The sequence below is a fragment of the Leptodactylus fuscus genome, chromosome 5 (genome assembly GCF_031893055.1).
Source record: "Leptodactylus fuscus isolate aLepFus1 chromosome 5, aLepFus1.hap2, whole genome shotgun sequence".
NCBI lineage: Eukaryota > Metazoa > Chordata > Amphibia > Anura > Leptodactylidae > Leptodactylus > Leptodactylus fuscus.
In genome coordinates this window covers 116,654,816-116,670,119 of record NC_134269.1, presented here as the reverse complement: position 1 = coordinate 116,670,119, position 15,304 = coordinate 116,654,816, and the positions used below count along the sequence as shown (strand labels likewise).

The following is a 15,304-nucleotide window of genomic DNA, read 5'->3' as shown; positions in this document are numbered from 1 at the left end:
GAAAGACTTCTTAAAATTGCTCTCCAAATTTCTCAGTGTGAATGGACTCAAATATTACCTTCACTATAATTACGTCATGTATCTTTATTGTAGGCCAGAGAATAACCTTTTCTGTCAGAGTACTTCTTTTAAGGCTAAGGCCCACTGGGCAGAAACACAGCGTTTTTTGGGCATTGCAGAAATGCAGCAAAAAAACGCTACATTTTAAAGTACCAGCATAGTGAATGCAATTTTGTCTAATCCTAGCCCCACACTGTGGAAAAAAATGCTGCGGAAAAGCTGTGTTTTTGAAAAATGTTCACGTTTTTCAAAAATGCAGCATGTCAATTATAGTTGCGGAAATGCTGAGTTTTTCTCTCCATAGATTTGTGGAAAATGCAGCAAAAACGCAGCATGATAAATATGTTGCAGAAACTCCACAGAAATGGCGCGGAAAAGCATCAAAATCCACAGACAAAAACTCAGTGTTTTGCTTGGTTGAGGCTAAGGCCCCACGGGCCGGAATCGCAACGCTAAAGCGCTGTGGGAACAACTACAGCGTGAACGCATTGCGGTTCTTCCCGCAGTGCTTTGAACAGAAAGTTTACTGAGTTTTCCTCCGCAGACTTTCTGTTACAATTTTATTTATGGGAAAGCCGCTGGTGTTTCTATAGATATAATTGACATACTGCGATTTTCAAAACCGCAACGGTTTTGGAAATCGCAGCGTATCCGCACTGTGATTTTTACTGCATGGGGTTTGCATGAATCGCTGTGAAACGCTGTGATTTTTCCCACGGCGTTTCCGCCGTGGCCAAATTGCGGCGTTTCCGGCCCGTGGTGCCCTGGCCTAAATAGCAGAGGACCATAATTCCTTAGGATTTTCAACATAGCCTTTCAATTACCTTTATTGCACATAAGAAACTCGTGATGAAAAAAACATGATAAAAACTCAACAGAAAACTCATATGAATTTCCACAGCACAAAACTGAAAAACGTGATGAAAAACGAATTTACATGTGCATTTTTTTCCCTGACAGAAAACGCAGCATTTTCTCATTTTTTTACGCTGCGTTTTTTTGCTGCATTTCCGCCCAGTGGGGCCTTAGCCTAAATCTCCTGTTAGGACTGACAATAATGTAAAAAAAATTAAGTGCCAAAGTAATCACACTGACCCACGGGATCAAGTTAAATGTGATTTATACAGCAAAGGAACTATATTAAAACAAAAAAAATACCAGAGTTGCAGTTTTTCGGACAATGATGGCTTATAGAATATAGCTAAACAAAAATACATTTTAAGTGTGTTGTGAAAAATTAGAGAAAATAAATTTTAAAAATGGTATCATAATCATATTGAAATTAACATAATTTGCACTGCATAGTAAACATCATTTTTTTAAAAAAAAACCACATAAACTCTTTTTGTATACATAAAAAAGGTATGACTCTCAGGGATGAAAACAAAATAAATAAATAAATAAAAATAAATAAATAAATATATAATGCAGTAACATAAAAGGCAGTGCAGGCAGCAGCAAAGGTGTAAGGTCCTTTTATGTATAACAATTTTTAACCCCCCGAATAACAATAATTTCTTTCAGTACAAAGGTGATATACAGTATATACTACCATTTTTAATCGCCATACCATGTGTAGAAAATGCAGACTAAGCAAAGTCTTTGTTTTTTGTAAAATACTGTTACCAGCTAATGACCTTTTGCTATTCATGTATCTCTGTCTAATTGATTTGACCTTTAATCTCTACTATATTTTATTGCAAAAGGATGACCCTTTAATCTCTACAATGAGACATGATCCCTTGTGATTGACTGCATGAATAGAAGAGAATTTGCATATGACAAAAAAAGCTTCATTTAGTTGTTTGCTGATTCCTATTAGTAGTCAATCATAGTCAATCAATACTATTTTTATCATTTCTATTTCACTGTTGATCTATAGATCAGATTTATTTTATCATAGTTTTATTATATTTATTTCACAATACCTTTTTTTTGTTTTCACTAGCAGCCCTTCCCTGTATCTCTTCCCTATATATTGATATGAAAACTGATATAATCAGTTCCCTGTCACTAAAAACAAGGAATACAGGACCAGATTTACTATTGTGGTTACAACTAGACAATGGGGTAAACATGGTGCTTCTTTTGGCCTAATAGGGTACATCTTTAGGACAGTGTGGAGTATGTTGGCGCATCTAGTTTGGACTAAGATTTTTCAAATTGTTAGACATGTGGTTATAGATTCTCAGAAAAAGGGGGCATGGCTTGAATGCACCACTATGTGCCAAAATTGCGTTATAAAATTCTGCCTTAAATTAAACCAACAAAAAGGTGGAATAAACTTAGATTACATTCAGACAGCTGATGGTGAAACTGGCTATTAAAAATGAATATTTTTATTGGCAATTTTCACTGATGCTTAATACATTTGATCATATAGAGAGATCTATGAAAGTAGACAAAAATAAAGCATTAGTTATATTTTACATCACAATGCACCGTCAAAATATCGGTCATGTGATAGCCCCCATTCACACAAATGAATATTAATGCACCCGTGTACATCGTATGGACGATTATGACATTCATGTGAATATATGGTTAGACTAAACAGTTGAAAGATACGCCAGACTTAACATCCAGCATCATCCACTGTGATAAATCTGGTGTTTTTTCTGATTGCTTGTCTAAGTTTACCCTGTCAAACCATTAGTAAATCTGGGCCACTGTGCTCAAGCTCTCCTGAAATGTAAATATTCAGAGTCCTCAGTAGCTTGATAGCTTTTTAATGGCTAACAAAAAATGATGACATATTGCGAGCTTTCGGAACCGCTATAAGGTTCCTTCATCAGGCTGGTAACCAATTTTTGTCAGTTTCAGACACAGATGTGAACCCAGCCTTACATAAACAGTTTAGGACAACAGCCATAGCAAGGGGCCAGAGACACAGATATTCTTAGGTCCGCCATGACTGTCCCTTTAAATACATATTTAACTTTAATGCATTCACAAAGTACAAAGCAATATAGAGTCAATCCTGTTTTCTGCTATGAAATGGATTCAATTGTATTCAGGGTCATCTTAATACACTTGTTACAATTGCAAAGGTTACAAAAGTGGTTCTCCCATTACCGCAAAGAGGGATAACTACGGTAACACAATTTTTTGATGAGCCATGTCAGTGACCTGAATTACACCACCCATCCTTCTTGTGGCCGAGAGTGCTGAGTTCTGAGAAAGAATGTTTTGACATAGAACCCTGTGTGTACTACAATCACAGCACATAGCAAGGCTTGATTTATCAGCTAGCAGGATGTGTCACCTACACCCAAAGGAGGTATGTCCGCATCTGAGAGCTAATTGGCAGTATAATATGGAACAGTATGTCACTGGGAGGCAGGGACTCCTGACAGCATAGATAACTACTATGCTAGGAGTCTGCTAGGAGAATGGTAAATCCAGCAAACACATAGGTGAAACTCGGTTGGGTGACTTTAAGGTAAGGCTAAGGCCCCACATTACAGAAATGCTGCATTTTTGGCTGCTGCAGAAATGCAGCGGACGAAAACATTGTGTTTTACAGTGCCAGCAAAGTGAATAAGATTCTGGTCAATCTCATCCACACATTGCAGAAAAAAAGAGCTATGGAAAAGCTGCAGCAAGTCAATTTTAAAATGAATAGGGGAAGAAAAAAAGCAGAGAAAAATTTATAGTTTTTTAGTCTTTTAGGTTTTTTTTTAGAGGGTACTTAAACAGCCTAAAACTGTTCATTTCAATGTACTTTAAAGATAAACAGGTGGTTCAATGGATTGTAGATCTGTTTTAACCCTCAGACCAATGTACCTATAGACTGTCATGTCTTGTTCTTGTCTCCATAGCATAGCTGTCAATCAGATGGCAACTCCATCTATTTCCATGGCACAGAGGGTAGTGAATACAACTTTGCCACAACAAGAGACATTGATTTATCTACTGAAGACATCCAGGATCAGTGGTCAGAAGAATTTGAGAGTCAGCCAGCTGGGTAAGTTTTTCTCTTCCAAACACAATTCAACACATTCAAGCAATGAACAAATACACAACTCAGAGATTGCAAAATGACAATCCTTTCTCCTTAACATTTGTCAGACATATATAGCTATAATGACATACGTTTACATTGGTGGAATTGTATAACATGAGCACAAAGGGTAGTCTATACTTTCTATATTGACTTATGTGTTTTGTGTTTAATTCTTGAGAGATATACCATTCCAATATCTAACTGCATAAGGTATAAGCTTCCACAAGCATGCCTATAAATATCTGCTCTGTGCAAAACTATCAACTATCAAGATCAAATGAGGGGTATTTGCTTATTTTATTTCTATCTTTTGTTACTATGGGAGTTGTTTAACAAAAAAGTATGATAAGATTAAAACCACTCGTCTTTTGTAGTAAAATGGAATACATTTACTCCTTAAATGGTATCTTTTGTTTCATTGTTTCATTCAAATTCCATTCTTAACTTCTGCCACATATGTGACTGATCACATATTCTTTACATTATGAAAAGTCCTGCTACTGGTTGAAAGGTTGAGGACCTACACAGTGTGGGGATGACTGTTTTTGTCGCATAGTCCTCACCATTTTGAACCTTATTCTGACCTGAACTGTTCTCGTAGATCAGTGTCAGACAGGAAGGAAGAGAAGTGTGCAGCCACACAACTCTTTTAGAGATCAGATAATGGACTTTATCAGTGCTTTTCTCAATCACTAAAGGTTTTTTAGGCATCTCATTTCTTTTTTATAACAATGATGACCTATCAACAGGATAAGTCATCAGTATCCGATCAATGGGGTACTCCCCACTCAGCTGATCTGGAAGCCTGCCGGGGCTAAAAGCTACTGCTAGGACCAGCTTTGCTCTCTGTAACATAATAATTGCAGAGCTCTAGTAAACTGTCACTAAAACACAGTGGATGAGGATGAATAGGAGCAAAACTTCTTTCAGCCCTATCTAGTGCACTAGCTTTTGGTGCTGGTAGGCAGTTGGATAAGCTGATCAGTGCAGGGTCTGAATGTATACCGAATACTGATGGTCTAGCTTATGAACAGATCATTAGTATAAAAAAAAACCACCTGAGAACAGGAAAACTTCTGTTTTATGTTTGTAACTTTTATTGACCTATTTTTAAATATGAAAAAATAATGTAAAAAGATTTTTAGCTCATACTTGCAATTCTTTTTCCCCATCTGTATACACAGCAGCATGAGAACTGTAGAACATCACCAAAAAATTCCAAAGCCCAGCACGCCAGTACTGCAAGAAGATCATTTTGCTTTATTATAGATCACATGGATTAAAAGCAACACAGCTCAGATGCTGACATGTTCTGAACCATAGCATGACATTCACAGGAAAGACTTGTAGTTATGTAGGCTAATAGGTGCATATCTCTATACAAATATCCAATACTGCTATCAGAACCAAAATACATAAGCAAGACATATCCCAGCAAAATGGAAATGGATTCTGCACACACAGCTGAGACAGTTATGTCAACTATATATAAAATATGACAATGTAAAAGGTCAAATATGCACACACTAGCATGTTAACCCCTCACATCACCACATATGGACTGCACATCACCCAGTTCTACAAGATAGTATGTCAAATATGAAATCATCTACACAACGTGGGCTTGCTCATTTCTTCCCCATAATTGTTGTATATCTACTAATAATATACTAAGTCATGTCTATGGTTCATACCCTACCCTAGTGTGTAGTGAGCAGATTCAATAGGCTTCATGATTCAGAAATTGTCTTCTGTCTCAAGCCCTAATTGCTGGTTCTACTCTTTCTATGCTGATCCGAGTTCAAATGATGGTAAGAAGACAAACATAGACAAAAATGGAGCAAGGAAAACATGCTCAGAGCATGATATTTTACAACTGATAGCAGGAACTACAGTTGTTACTGAAGTCAGATTCTGCATAAACTAACCTCCAATCCACTAACATGTAAATATAAAACCAGTTTAAAATGTAAAGAAAAGAAAAAATAATGTGGAGGTTACTTAGTTAGTGGCAAGGGGGATAAAGCTATTTTTCAGGACCTGTATTTTTATGACCTATCTGTTGGACAGATCATCAAAGCAGAAAGGTGGGTGTCTGACTCACTGGTGTTTTAAGGGGCAATTCACGAGGATTTTGATGCGGAATCAATCTCAAAATCTGTTTAAAAAAAAGTCTCCTAGTTATTTCAATGGGAGTCATGAGCAGTTTTTTTTCCGCTAGCGATTTTTTTCAGCCAGTGGAAAAAAAGCAACATGACCTATCTTCACGTGGGTCCCACAGCTGAGTCAACCACATTGTCCGCAGCATGAGACTCCCTCCTGATTAGGCCAATTCATCCGGGCGTAATCAGGAGCTGGATGCCGTGCCGGAATGCTGATGCACTGCATTGGCATCCTGTCGCATCTAGCCGCATGAAAAAGCTGGCAGCGGAAAAGGAAGAGGAATTCCCATGTAAACTGACCCTAAGGTGCCATGTGTTGCAGAAGAATGGTGCAGCAGTTCTCTCCCATTTAAGCAAATACGAGTACCATTCCACTGTAGACAGAGCTGTTTCTTTTCTATTTCTTTTGCTGCCGTGACCATCTGATCAGTCATGGTGCTGGAAGTCGGCCCTTCTCCAAACTTAATGCTGATGTCTTGTCTTAAGAATAGATAATCATTATAGAAGCCCCCTAAAATCTCTTTGGGGAATTAATATTCAATCATATTCAAGTGCTTAGAACAATGACACATTGCTGTGAAAGAACTCAGTTAAACAATTTTCCTTCAAATATACAGCAATTTACATCCATGTCTCATTAAACCCATAATAGACAAAGTATTAGTGTAGACCGTATAATAAGATGTCTTCAAAGTGTGCACTTTTTTAATATCTGATTTCTAATGTTATGTTTTAGGACTTATTTTCTTTTTAATAATCAATTACTACATTTCCACATGTATCATTTTGTACAATCCTCACATGCCCTAAATTGAAATCCTAGGTTAGTGCTTGGGTGAATGAAGAGACATCTACTTCAGTTGAAGTAAATGGAGCATATTTATAGCCAGTGAACCAGAGAGACAGTGTGGCAATCTTAATTGACTGCCAAGTAAATCAAGCATTTATTTCAGCTATAGTATTCTTGAAGAGCTTCATTCCCAGTGGATCTTTCTCTTCTTCCACAAGGGATTTAAATGCCACTTAGAGCAATGACTTCCAAATTATATAGTAGTGCTGAGCATAAAGAAGTCCTGGTTGTCATTAACTCAGATTCGAATGATATGGTAGACATGTGAAACCTCCCTGAAAGCTACAATAAGACCTGCCACTCTAGGTCAGATGGCAAGGGAAACATTAGCTGAGACTAGCTGAAGAGGACACAGCTGTAAATCTACAATATTTTTGTTGTTTTCCCCCCAAAAAGAAATTATATATACATATATATATATATATATATATATATATATATATATATATATATATATATCAGGTAGCACATGTATCTGTTCTCGATACCTGGAAAATTTGTCTTTGTGAGCCGTTGTTAATCCTTACCCATAAAGCACATGATAGTACAATAAAAGAAACTACATAACAGAGGGGCAATTAAAGGAATTCCTTATAATATTTACATTTCTTTAAATAATATACTATTATAAGTTTTATCAAAAAATAAATAAAAGTGTCTGGACATATAACGGAATGCTGTTCATTTTAGGCTGAGACCCCACGCAAAACCATAGTTTGGGCCACACATTGCAAAAATACAGTGCTTTTTGTTGCAGATTTTTCTGAGTCAAAGCCAAGAGTGGATTAAGCAGAAGTTAAAAGTATAAAGACTTCCTTAATATTTCCTATTCCTTTTGTAGCCACTCTTGGCTTTGGCTTAAAAAGCCACAGCAAAATCTGCAACAAAAAAAGCTGTGTTTCCGCAACGTGAGACCTCAGCATTAAAGTAAATCTTTACCTTCATTTTACCATTTTAAAGGATGGGACAGGCGAAAAACATTTTTCTTGTTGCTAACTTTTCTTTTTTAATCACAAAAACCAAGCACCATTTTTCCCGCAGCACTTTTCACAGACAGACTTTCTGCTTACATTATACATGTAGTGGAACAAAAAAGAAAGAGACACCGAGCGCTCTAAGCGTAGTAATAACGTGACACTTGTCAGAGAGATATGGAGAATAAAGAAACAGACCAGTTGGCCTCTCACCTGGTCGGGTTGTAAGATGTCACAACCCCAATATAGGCTTATTGATTACCGATCCAGGTGGGAGTGGCAGCAGAACCAACAGTACACCGGATACCCGGAGAGGAAATATACAGATGATGAGAACCAGAGGTTTGTGTTGGAATGAAGTTCTGCGCTCCCTGGTGGGTCTTAATGACGATATGGAGACCGGATTTTCAAATGTTGAACAGATTTATTGTAAAACAATATAGTCATTAAGACCCACCAGAGAGCGCTGAACTTCATCCCAACGCGAACCTCTAGTTCTCAGCATCTGTACATTATACATGTAGGGAAATCAGCGGTGTTTCCGTAGGTATAATTGACATGCTGTGATTTCCAAAACCGCAATGGTTTTGGAAATTGCAGCATCTGTGCTGCATATATTTTTCTGCAATGTGTTGATGGGATTCACTAGAATCCCATCTTCTTTGAAGGGACTGTAAAATGCAGCAGTTTTTTCGACTGTCTTTTCATCTCAGCCACACCACGGCGTTTGTGCAACATGGGCCCTGACCTTTTGGTTTTGCTTGTCGTCTAACCACATAAATCTTATGAATGAGGTTTAGCACTATTCTCCAGTATGGACTCAGGGAGGCACATTCCCATAAGATGTACATGAAATGTGCTACATCAGACGCTCAACTAAGGCATTTATCATTTATTCTGAGCTTAATTTTGTAATCTCTTAGGAAAAGTGCTGGGTGTTTGTTCACTTTGTGTGGTGGTGTGACTGTTGGGACTTTTTGTAGTGTGCACTTTAAATGCTAGATTTGGCTGAGGCCCCATGTTACAGGAAAAAGCATCTTTTTTTTGTTGCAGTTTTTTCAACCAGTTTTCCTTTTAATTCAAACCAAGATACATAGTTCTTTGTAGCACATGCACCTTACAGCCAGGGCACTTGGTGAGCAATAGCTTGGGATGCACTCAGCAACCCTACTTACCCTATGCAGATGTACAGCCTGCCTTCCTTGCATAATATTTATATCACATGTGCCTTATAGTCAGGACCCATGGTGTGTTGTAACCTGGGATGCACGCAATGTCAATGCTACTATGGCAACACCTTATCCCATATGCAGGTGCATAGCCTATGCTTCAGCAGCTTCATAAGCCATATACAATTTTGTTGTCACTCAAGCAAGCGTGCAGTTTCCTGCTATGCATTAAACAATTTTAATGAGCTTTTTAAGGTGTATATAGTTAGTTTGTATTGTTTTAGACTTAATGTTTATGTTAAGCTGTTTTACAAGATAGAAGCAGTGGAGTGGATGTCTGCCAAAATATTAGACTGAAGCTGGAGCCCTGTGTGGCTTGAACACCACAGCAAAAACCAGTCACTGAAAAGTGGACACATTGCAGAAAATATGTTGCTGTTTTTGAAATCACAGCATGTCAATTATACCTACCTACTGGCTGTTTCCTTGTTGGTATAATGGAAGCAGAAGAAACCTCGGAGGAGGGGTAAAGAACTTTTAAACGGAACATCACTCTGAGGTCACTGACCTGAATATAAATCTGATAAACCGTGCTCGATTTAAACAGGATATATATTAGGAAGTGTTTTGTATTGATGCATTCTGTTATTTGGCTTATTTAAAAACTAGATAACCCATTTACAGATAAACAGCAGTAGACAATTTGATAAATTTGGCACAGTGTAAGAGAGTCTGTTCTACATTCGTCTAAACTGTGACAATATTAGTAAATAGTGTTTAATTTGTTATTGATATTTTTTAGTGACCTTATCATCAAAACACTGCATACCCTACTTTGGTGAGGGGTTTTTTAAAGTGTTTTTCTCCATAGACCTCTAAATAAATTTAAAAAAATTAAACTTTCTAACGATGGGAAAGATTTTAGACTGCAGGATGTTTTTATGTGTTTTTTTTTTCTTTGTTTTTGTTTTTTATTAAGCAACCCAACCATGGCAAAAAACTTTAGAACTCATTGTAGACAAGACCTGTGCAAGCCAGTGGTGAAAGATTGAAAGCCAGTTAGAAAGTTGCTTAACAAATAATAATAATAATAATAATAATAATAATAATAACTAAATATACTGTGATTTATTATGCTTCATCTATAAAATTGGAAAACCACTTATGTAAATAATAATCACGTCAATTATGCATGGTAAAATGTAGCATGTAAATATACTGCCAACATGACATTTCGTAAACCCTTATTCATATAAAATTATGTAACTTATTGCTATAAATATACTGAAGATTTATGCCTCTCTGTTACTAGATGGGAAATTTCTGGAGGCGTCATTGGTACTGAATGTGGAACAATAGAATCAGGCTCTTCTCTTATATTTCTGAAAGATGGAGAAAGAAAAGTGTGCACTCCTTATATGGATACTACAGGATATGGAAACCTACGATTTTATTTCTCTATGGGTAAGTTACTGGTCAGACCACCATTTTCTTACTGAATAGCAATACCTCACTCTCTATCTATCACTGTTTTAGCGAACATAATGTGGAATACATATAAGAGTAGTATGTAATGTATTACAAACTATGTAGCATAGTTGTTAGTAGTCTGTAATTGATTAAAGGAGTTTTTCGGGACTGTAAAATTGGTTGCTGTAACCACTTCTCTGTCTACTAAGCACATTGCTGTACATCGTATCATAGCTGTTCTTGGTATTGCAGCTCATCCCTATTCATATGGGAAAAAAAAGACTGAGCTGCGGTATGGCCATGTTATCAATGAAACCATAGTTTGGGCCACACATTGCAAAAATACAGTGCTTTTTGTTGCAGATTTTCCTGAGCCAAAGCCAAGAGTGGATTGAGCAGAAGTTAAAAGTATAAAGTCTTCCTTAATATTTTCCATTCCTTTTGTAGCCACTCTTGGCTTTGGCTTAAAAAGCCACAGAAAAATCTGCAACAAAAAAAGCTGTGTTTCCGCAACGTGAGACCTCAGCATTAAAGTAAATCTTTACCTACATTTTACCATTTTAAAGGATGGGACAGGTGAAAAACATTTTTCTTGTTGCTAACTTTTCTTTTTTAATCACAAAAACCAAGCACCATTTTTCCAGTTTTCACAGACACATACCAGAAAAACATAAACTTTGCTCCAATTCGGTGCTCACAAAAATCATTTTGAAAAGAGAAAATATAAGCCCTTTCCCAATCCCCTCACCTTCTCGAAATAGTCACCCTGAAAATATTGCCATAATCCACAACTAAATGCTAAAGTCCCTGCAGTGACAATAGTGTACCATGAAAACAGGAGTTGTGAAAATAGAAGTTAAGGGCATCTGGGATTCGTAACGGGCTAAACTATGACAGAGCTAAGGGCAATGAGAATTGGCCATCCAGCAAAAACAATCTTTATGGTAGGCCAAGTGTATTAAGTCATGTACCTAAGATCCTAAATACATGTATGTCTTCATGTACCAGGACCAAAATACAAACATTGGCTCAGACTCTGCGTTGTAGGCCACAGCGAAACATAGTGGCTGAAACGCATTACGATTTTTCCCACAGCACTTTTCACAGACAGACTTTCTGCTTACATTATACATGTAGTGGAACAAAAAAGAAAGAGACACCGAGCGCTCTAAGCGTAGTAAAAACGTGACACTTTTCAGAGAGATATGGAGAATAAAGAAACAGACCAGTTGGCCTCCCATAGTGCTGTAGAGGCTGCCCTGTGATAGAACAGCTTAGTGAACAGTCAGCTCTGAATGGGCACTCTCGGGAGCATAATACTGTATTGGGAGCACTAATGTACTCACCACAGAGTATAATGTCCAACATATAGTATAATGCTCCATTGGTGCCCCATACACAGTATAATGATCCATTAGTGCCTGCCATAGATTATTAGGAATGCTAGATTCAAATCGCTGCATATACACTTTTATACAAGCTATAAAAATGGATTTCTTATAGATAGAACTGCATTATCAGCTTTCATTTGGTACCAAACCCCTCTTTTTTAGGTTGTATAAAACAGGAGATAAAGCCATTTAAAGTGACCAACCCTTTTGTCAAATGCTACAGCTCTGCATACTGCTTTGGATACAGATGTATGAGACAGATTTTCCCTGGCAATGCTTATAGCATTGCTATCGGGAACTTTATAGTCCGTTTTCTATTAAAAGGAAGTTAGAACTAATTAAGTTAGGTTAATTAAGTGGCCTCAGCGGCCTAAGGAAAGAACAAGGGATATCACAGGTGATGTATGTGAATGACATCCTGGTTCTTATACTTAAGTGGCTGAGGCCACTGATTGGTCTCAGCAGTCACATGCAGCGGGGACTTCCATCAAAACAAGACCCAAGAGCTACAGGACCAGAGCACGGTGGAAGGCACCAGAGACCCGGGGACAGGTGAGTATGATTTGTTTGTTTTTTTTTTACTTACCCTGGCAAAAAAAAAATGGTACTCCTGGACACCCCTTTAAGGCTCTTCCTTTATCTGCTAAGCCACAAACCCTTGTTGAAATAGGTGCAAGTGTCCAAAGCACACTATGTATATGTTGCACAGCATGTGTTCCAGCTTTTTGGCACAAGGTAAGCCAGGATTCTAATATTTTTAGATTAGTAACTTTCCCTGAATATTATTTTTTACTTCCAGTGCATGAAAACCTGTATAGACCTAGTCCTGGTTTCAGCTGAAAAGTGGAGACAACCATAGTCTAGGTGCTAGTTACTGAGAGAACTATAGAGTATAGAAAGGTGTAGCGATATATATGTCATGTTATCTGAAGACAAAACGGTCAGCATTCCTGACACAGTTCTCTATGTTAAAACACTGAAGTGGAATGCATATACATGATTGGTGAAATAAGTGGGATGACGATGTCTTCAATGTGATATTGAGTATTAAATGTGCAGTATGAGGTGTCTTCCAATCATAGATATACATTATTGATGACTATTGTATAATCATTGTATATATTTGGCATTTATTACTAACTATCTACTGTCAGGTACTTAAGGCACACTAGATGTTTATTCAATGTTCCAGCACTGTCAAATGTATTTGTTTAGAAATGATTAAATAATTTGCTTTATGAAATAGTTGGTTATTGTAAATGATCAATAGAATATAAGATTATTATTGTGTACATATCTTAATCATTTGTTTAGATGGTTATCGTCATATTTTTAGTATCTGAAATATTATAATGGATGTAATAATATGTTAATAGTGATTTTCTTTCATTACTTTTCATTATGGTTCTGTTGGTACAAGATGATTTCAAACAAATTTATTTTATTCCCATACAATCCTATATAGGTGGACTCTGCAGCCCTGGAGAATCCCATGAAAACGACGTTGTCCTATATGCACAGGTTGATGGTAGAAAAGAACATATTGTAATGGATACACTACCCTTTTCATCCTACAAGGTAAATTTGCAACAAAGACTTTAGGCAAGACTGGACCTGAAACTATGTTGAGGAAATTGAATCTTATTATACAGTACTGCCCTATTTTTATAACAGCAGATTCTTTGATTGCTTGTAAACCATTCATATGCTTTTGTAGGAAATGTTAGTAAACATACCATTTTTTGCACCAAAGTACAATCTTGCTGCAGAGATCAACTTTTAGGCTGAAGTCCCACCGTGGTGCTTTACAGTCCCTGCAAAGTGGATGGGATTCTAGTGATTCCCAACCACCCATTGCAGAAAAATACCTGCAGCGGAAAAGCTGCAATTTTCAAAGCCGTTGCGTTTCTGCCGTGATTTTTTCCCACAGCGCTTTTTTGCTGCAGCTCGCTATGTGGGGCCTTAGCCGTAATGTGTATGCCAATGAACTGTTTGCTGTGCTTGGGGTATGGCAGCACTTGCCCAAGCAAAAGTTTTCGTGTGTGGTCTCTACCCAGCACCCCTCTCCCAAGTTACAATTTACATTTCCTAATGTATGGTGCCTCAAGTGAAAATGGGTACCCTGGCAGGCGTGCCCCATGTACATAGTTGATGTTCTTGGCAGCAAGTATGGACTTCGACAATAAAAAGCTATGTCCTCTAACCATACTTACAACATAAAAATGATTTAGAACTTACACAAAAATAACACACCAAAAAGATAGAAAGTTGGAATGAAATGAAACTTTATATGTGTTACTGTAATAATGATATATGTAAATGATTACAATATTAGAGCAAAAAGATAAGTTTATTGTGAAAAACTGTACAACTAAAAAGAGTATCTAATACCCTGTTGGGCACTAGTATGGTTGGGCATGCAGGCTTACAAGTTCTGTATGGTATCCTGCAGCAGGTGCTGCAACTGGGCCTGTAGATCTTGCAGACTTGTAAGTTACTGAAGCTGATATCCCAGACGATTCCTTTAATGTTTAATTAGCAATAAATCTGGCAACTGGGCAGGCCAAGGAAGTATTGCAATCTGGTGGAGATATTTATGGGAAACTCTTGCTGTATGTGAGCTAGAATTATCCTGCTGAAAAAATGCCAATTAATGACAATAAATTTTTGTTGTCACATATTTTGAAATATATTTGAAATCATATATAAAATTATTATTATTTTTTAAAAGGTTCCATCTTTAGTTTCTACTATCATTAGCCCAGAACTGCAGACTCCTGCCACTAAATTTTGTCTCAAGCAAAACAGTCATCGAGGACACAACTTAAACGTTTGGGCTGTGGACTTTTTCCATGTGCTTCCTGTTCTGCCGTCCACTGAATCTCACATGATACAGTTTTCTATTAATCTTGGATGTGGAACACATCAGCCTGGAAACAGGTAAAACATCATATTATGTCAGAAAAGTTGTATAGCCTTTTGGAGTATGTTGAGCTTGCTAAATATTTACTAAAATGTACAAAATCTGTACAAGATTCTACTAATTTAATTCTGCTGGTTTCTTTCGCCTGCTGCTATTTATACATCTTAGAAATTTTATTGGTGGGCTAATGAATATCTTGTCGGTGGCACAATGTATGAAAAGTTCCACCCAGTGCATTGTCATTCTTAAAGGGTTCTTATACATGTAATGGTAGTGTGTAGAGATGAGCGAACAGTGTT

At 37.2% G+C, this 15,304-nt stretch overlaps 1 protein-coding gene across 4 annotated transcripts in view; it reads left to right on the top strand.

The window, feature by feature from the left end:
* The window catches only part of RELN (reelin), a 372,556-nt gene that overhangs the window by 190,698 nt on the left and 166,554 nt on the right, over positions 1-15,304 (top strand). For all 4 annotated transcript variants that reach the window (XM_075274073.1, XM_075274072.1, XM_075274071.1 and 1 more), the window contains exons 11-14: positions 3,882-4,027; positions 10,534-10,685; positions 13,548-13,660; positions 14,814-15,022. In XM_075274073.1, the coding sequence (XP_075130174.1) occupies positions 3,882-4,027; positions 10,534-10,685; positions 13,548-13,660; positions 14,814-15,022 (620 nt within the window). The remainder of the gene's footprint in view (positions 1-3,881; positions 4,028-10,533; positions 10,686-13,547; positions 13,661-14,813; positions 15,023-15,304) is intronic.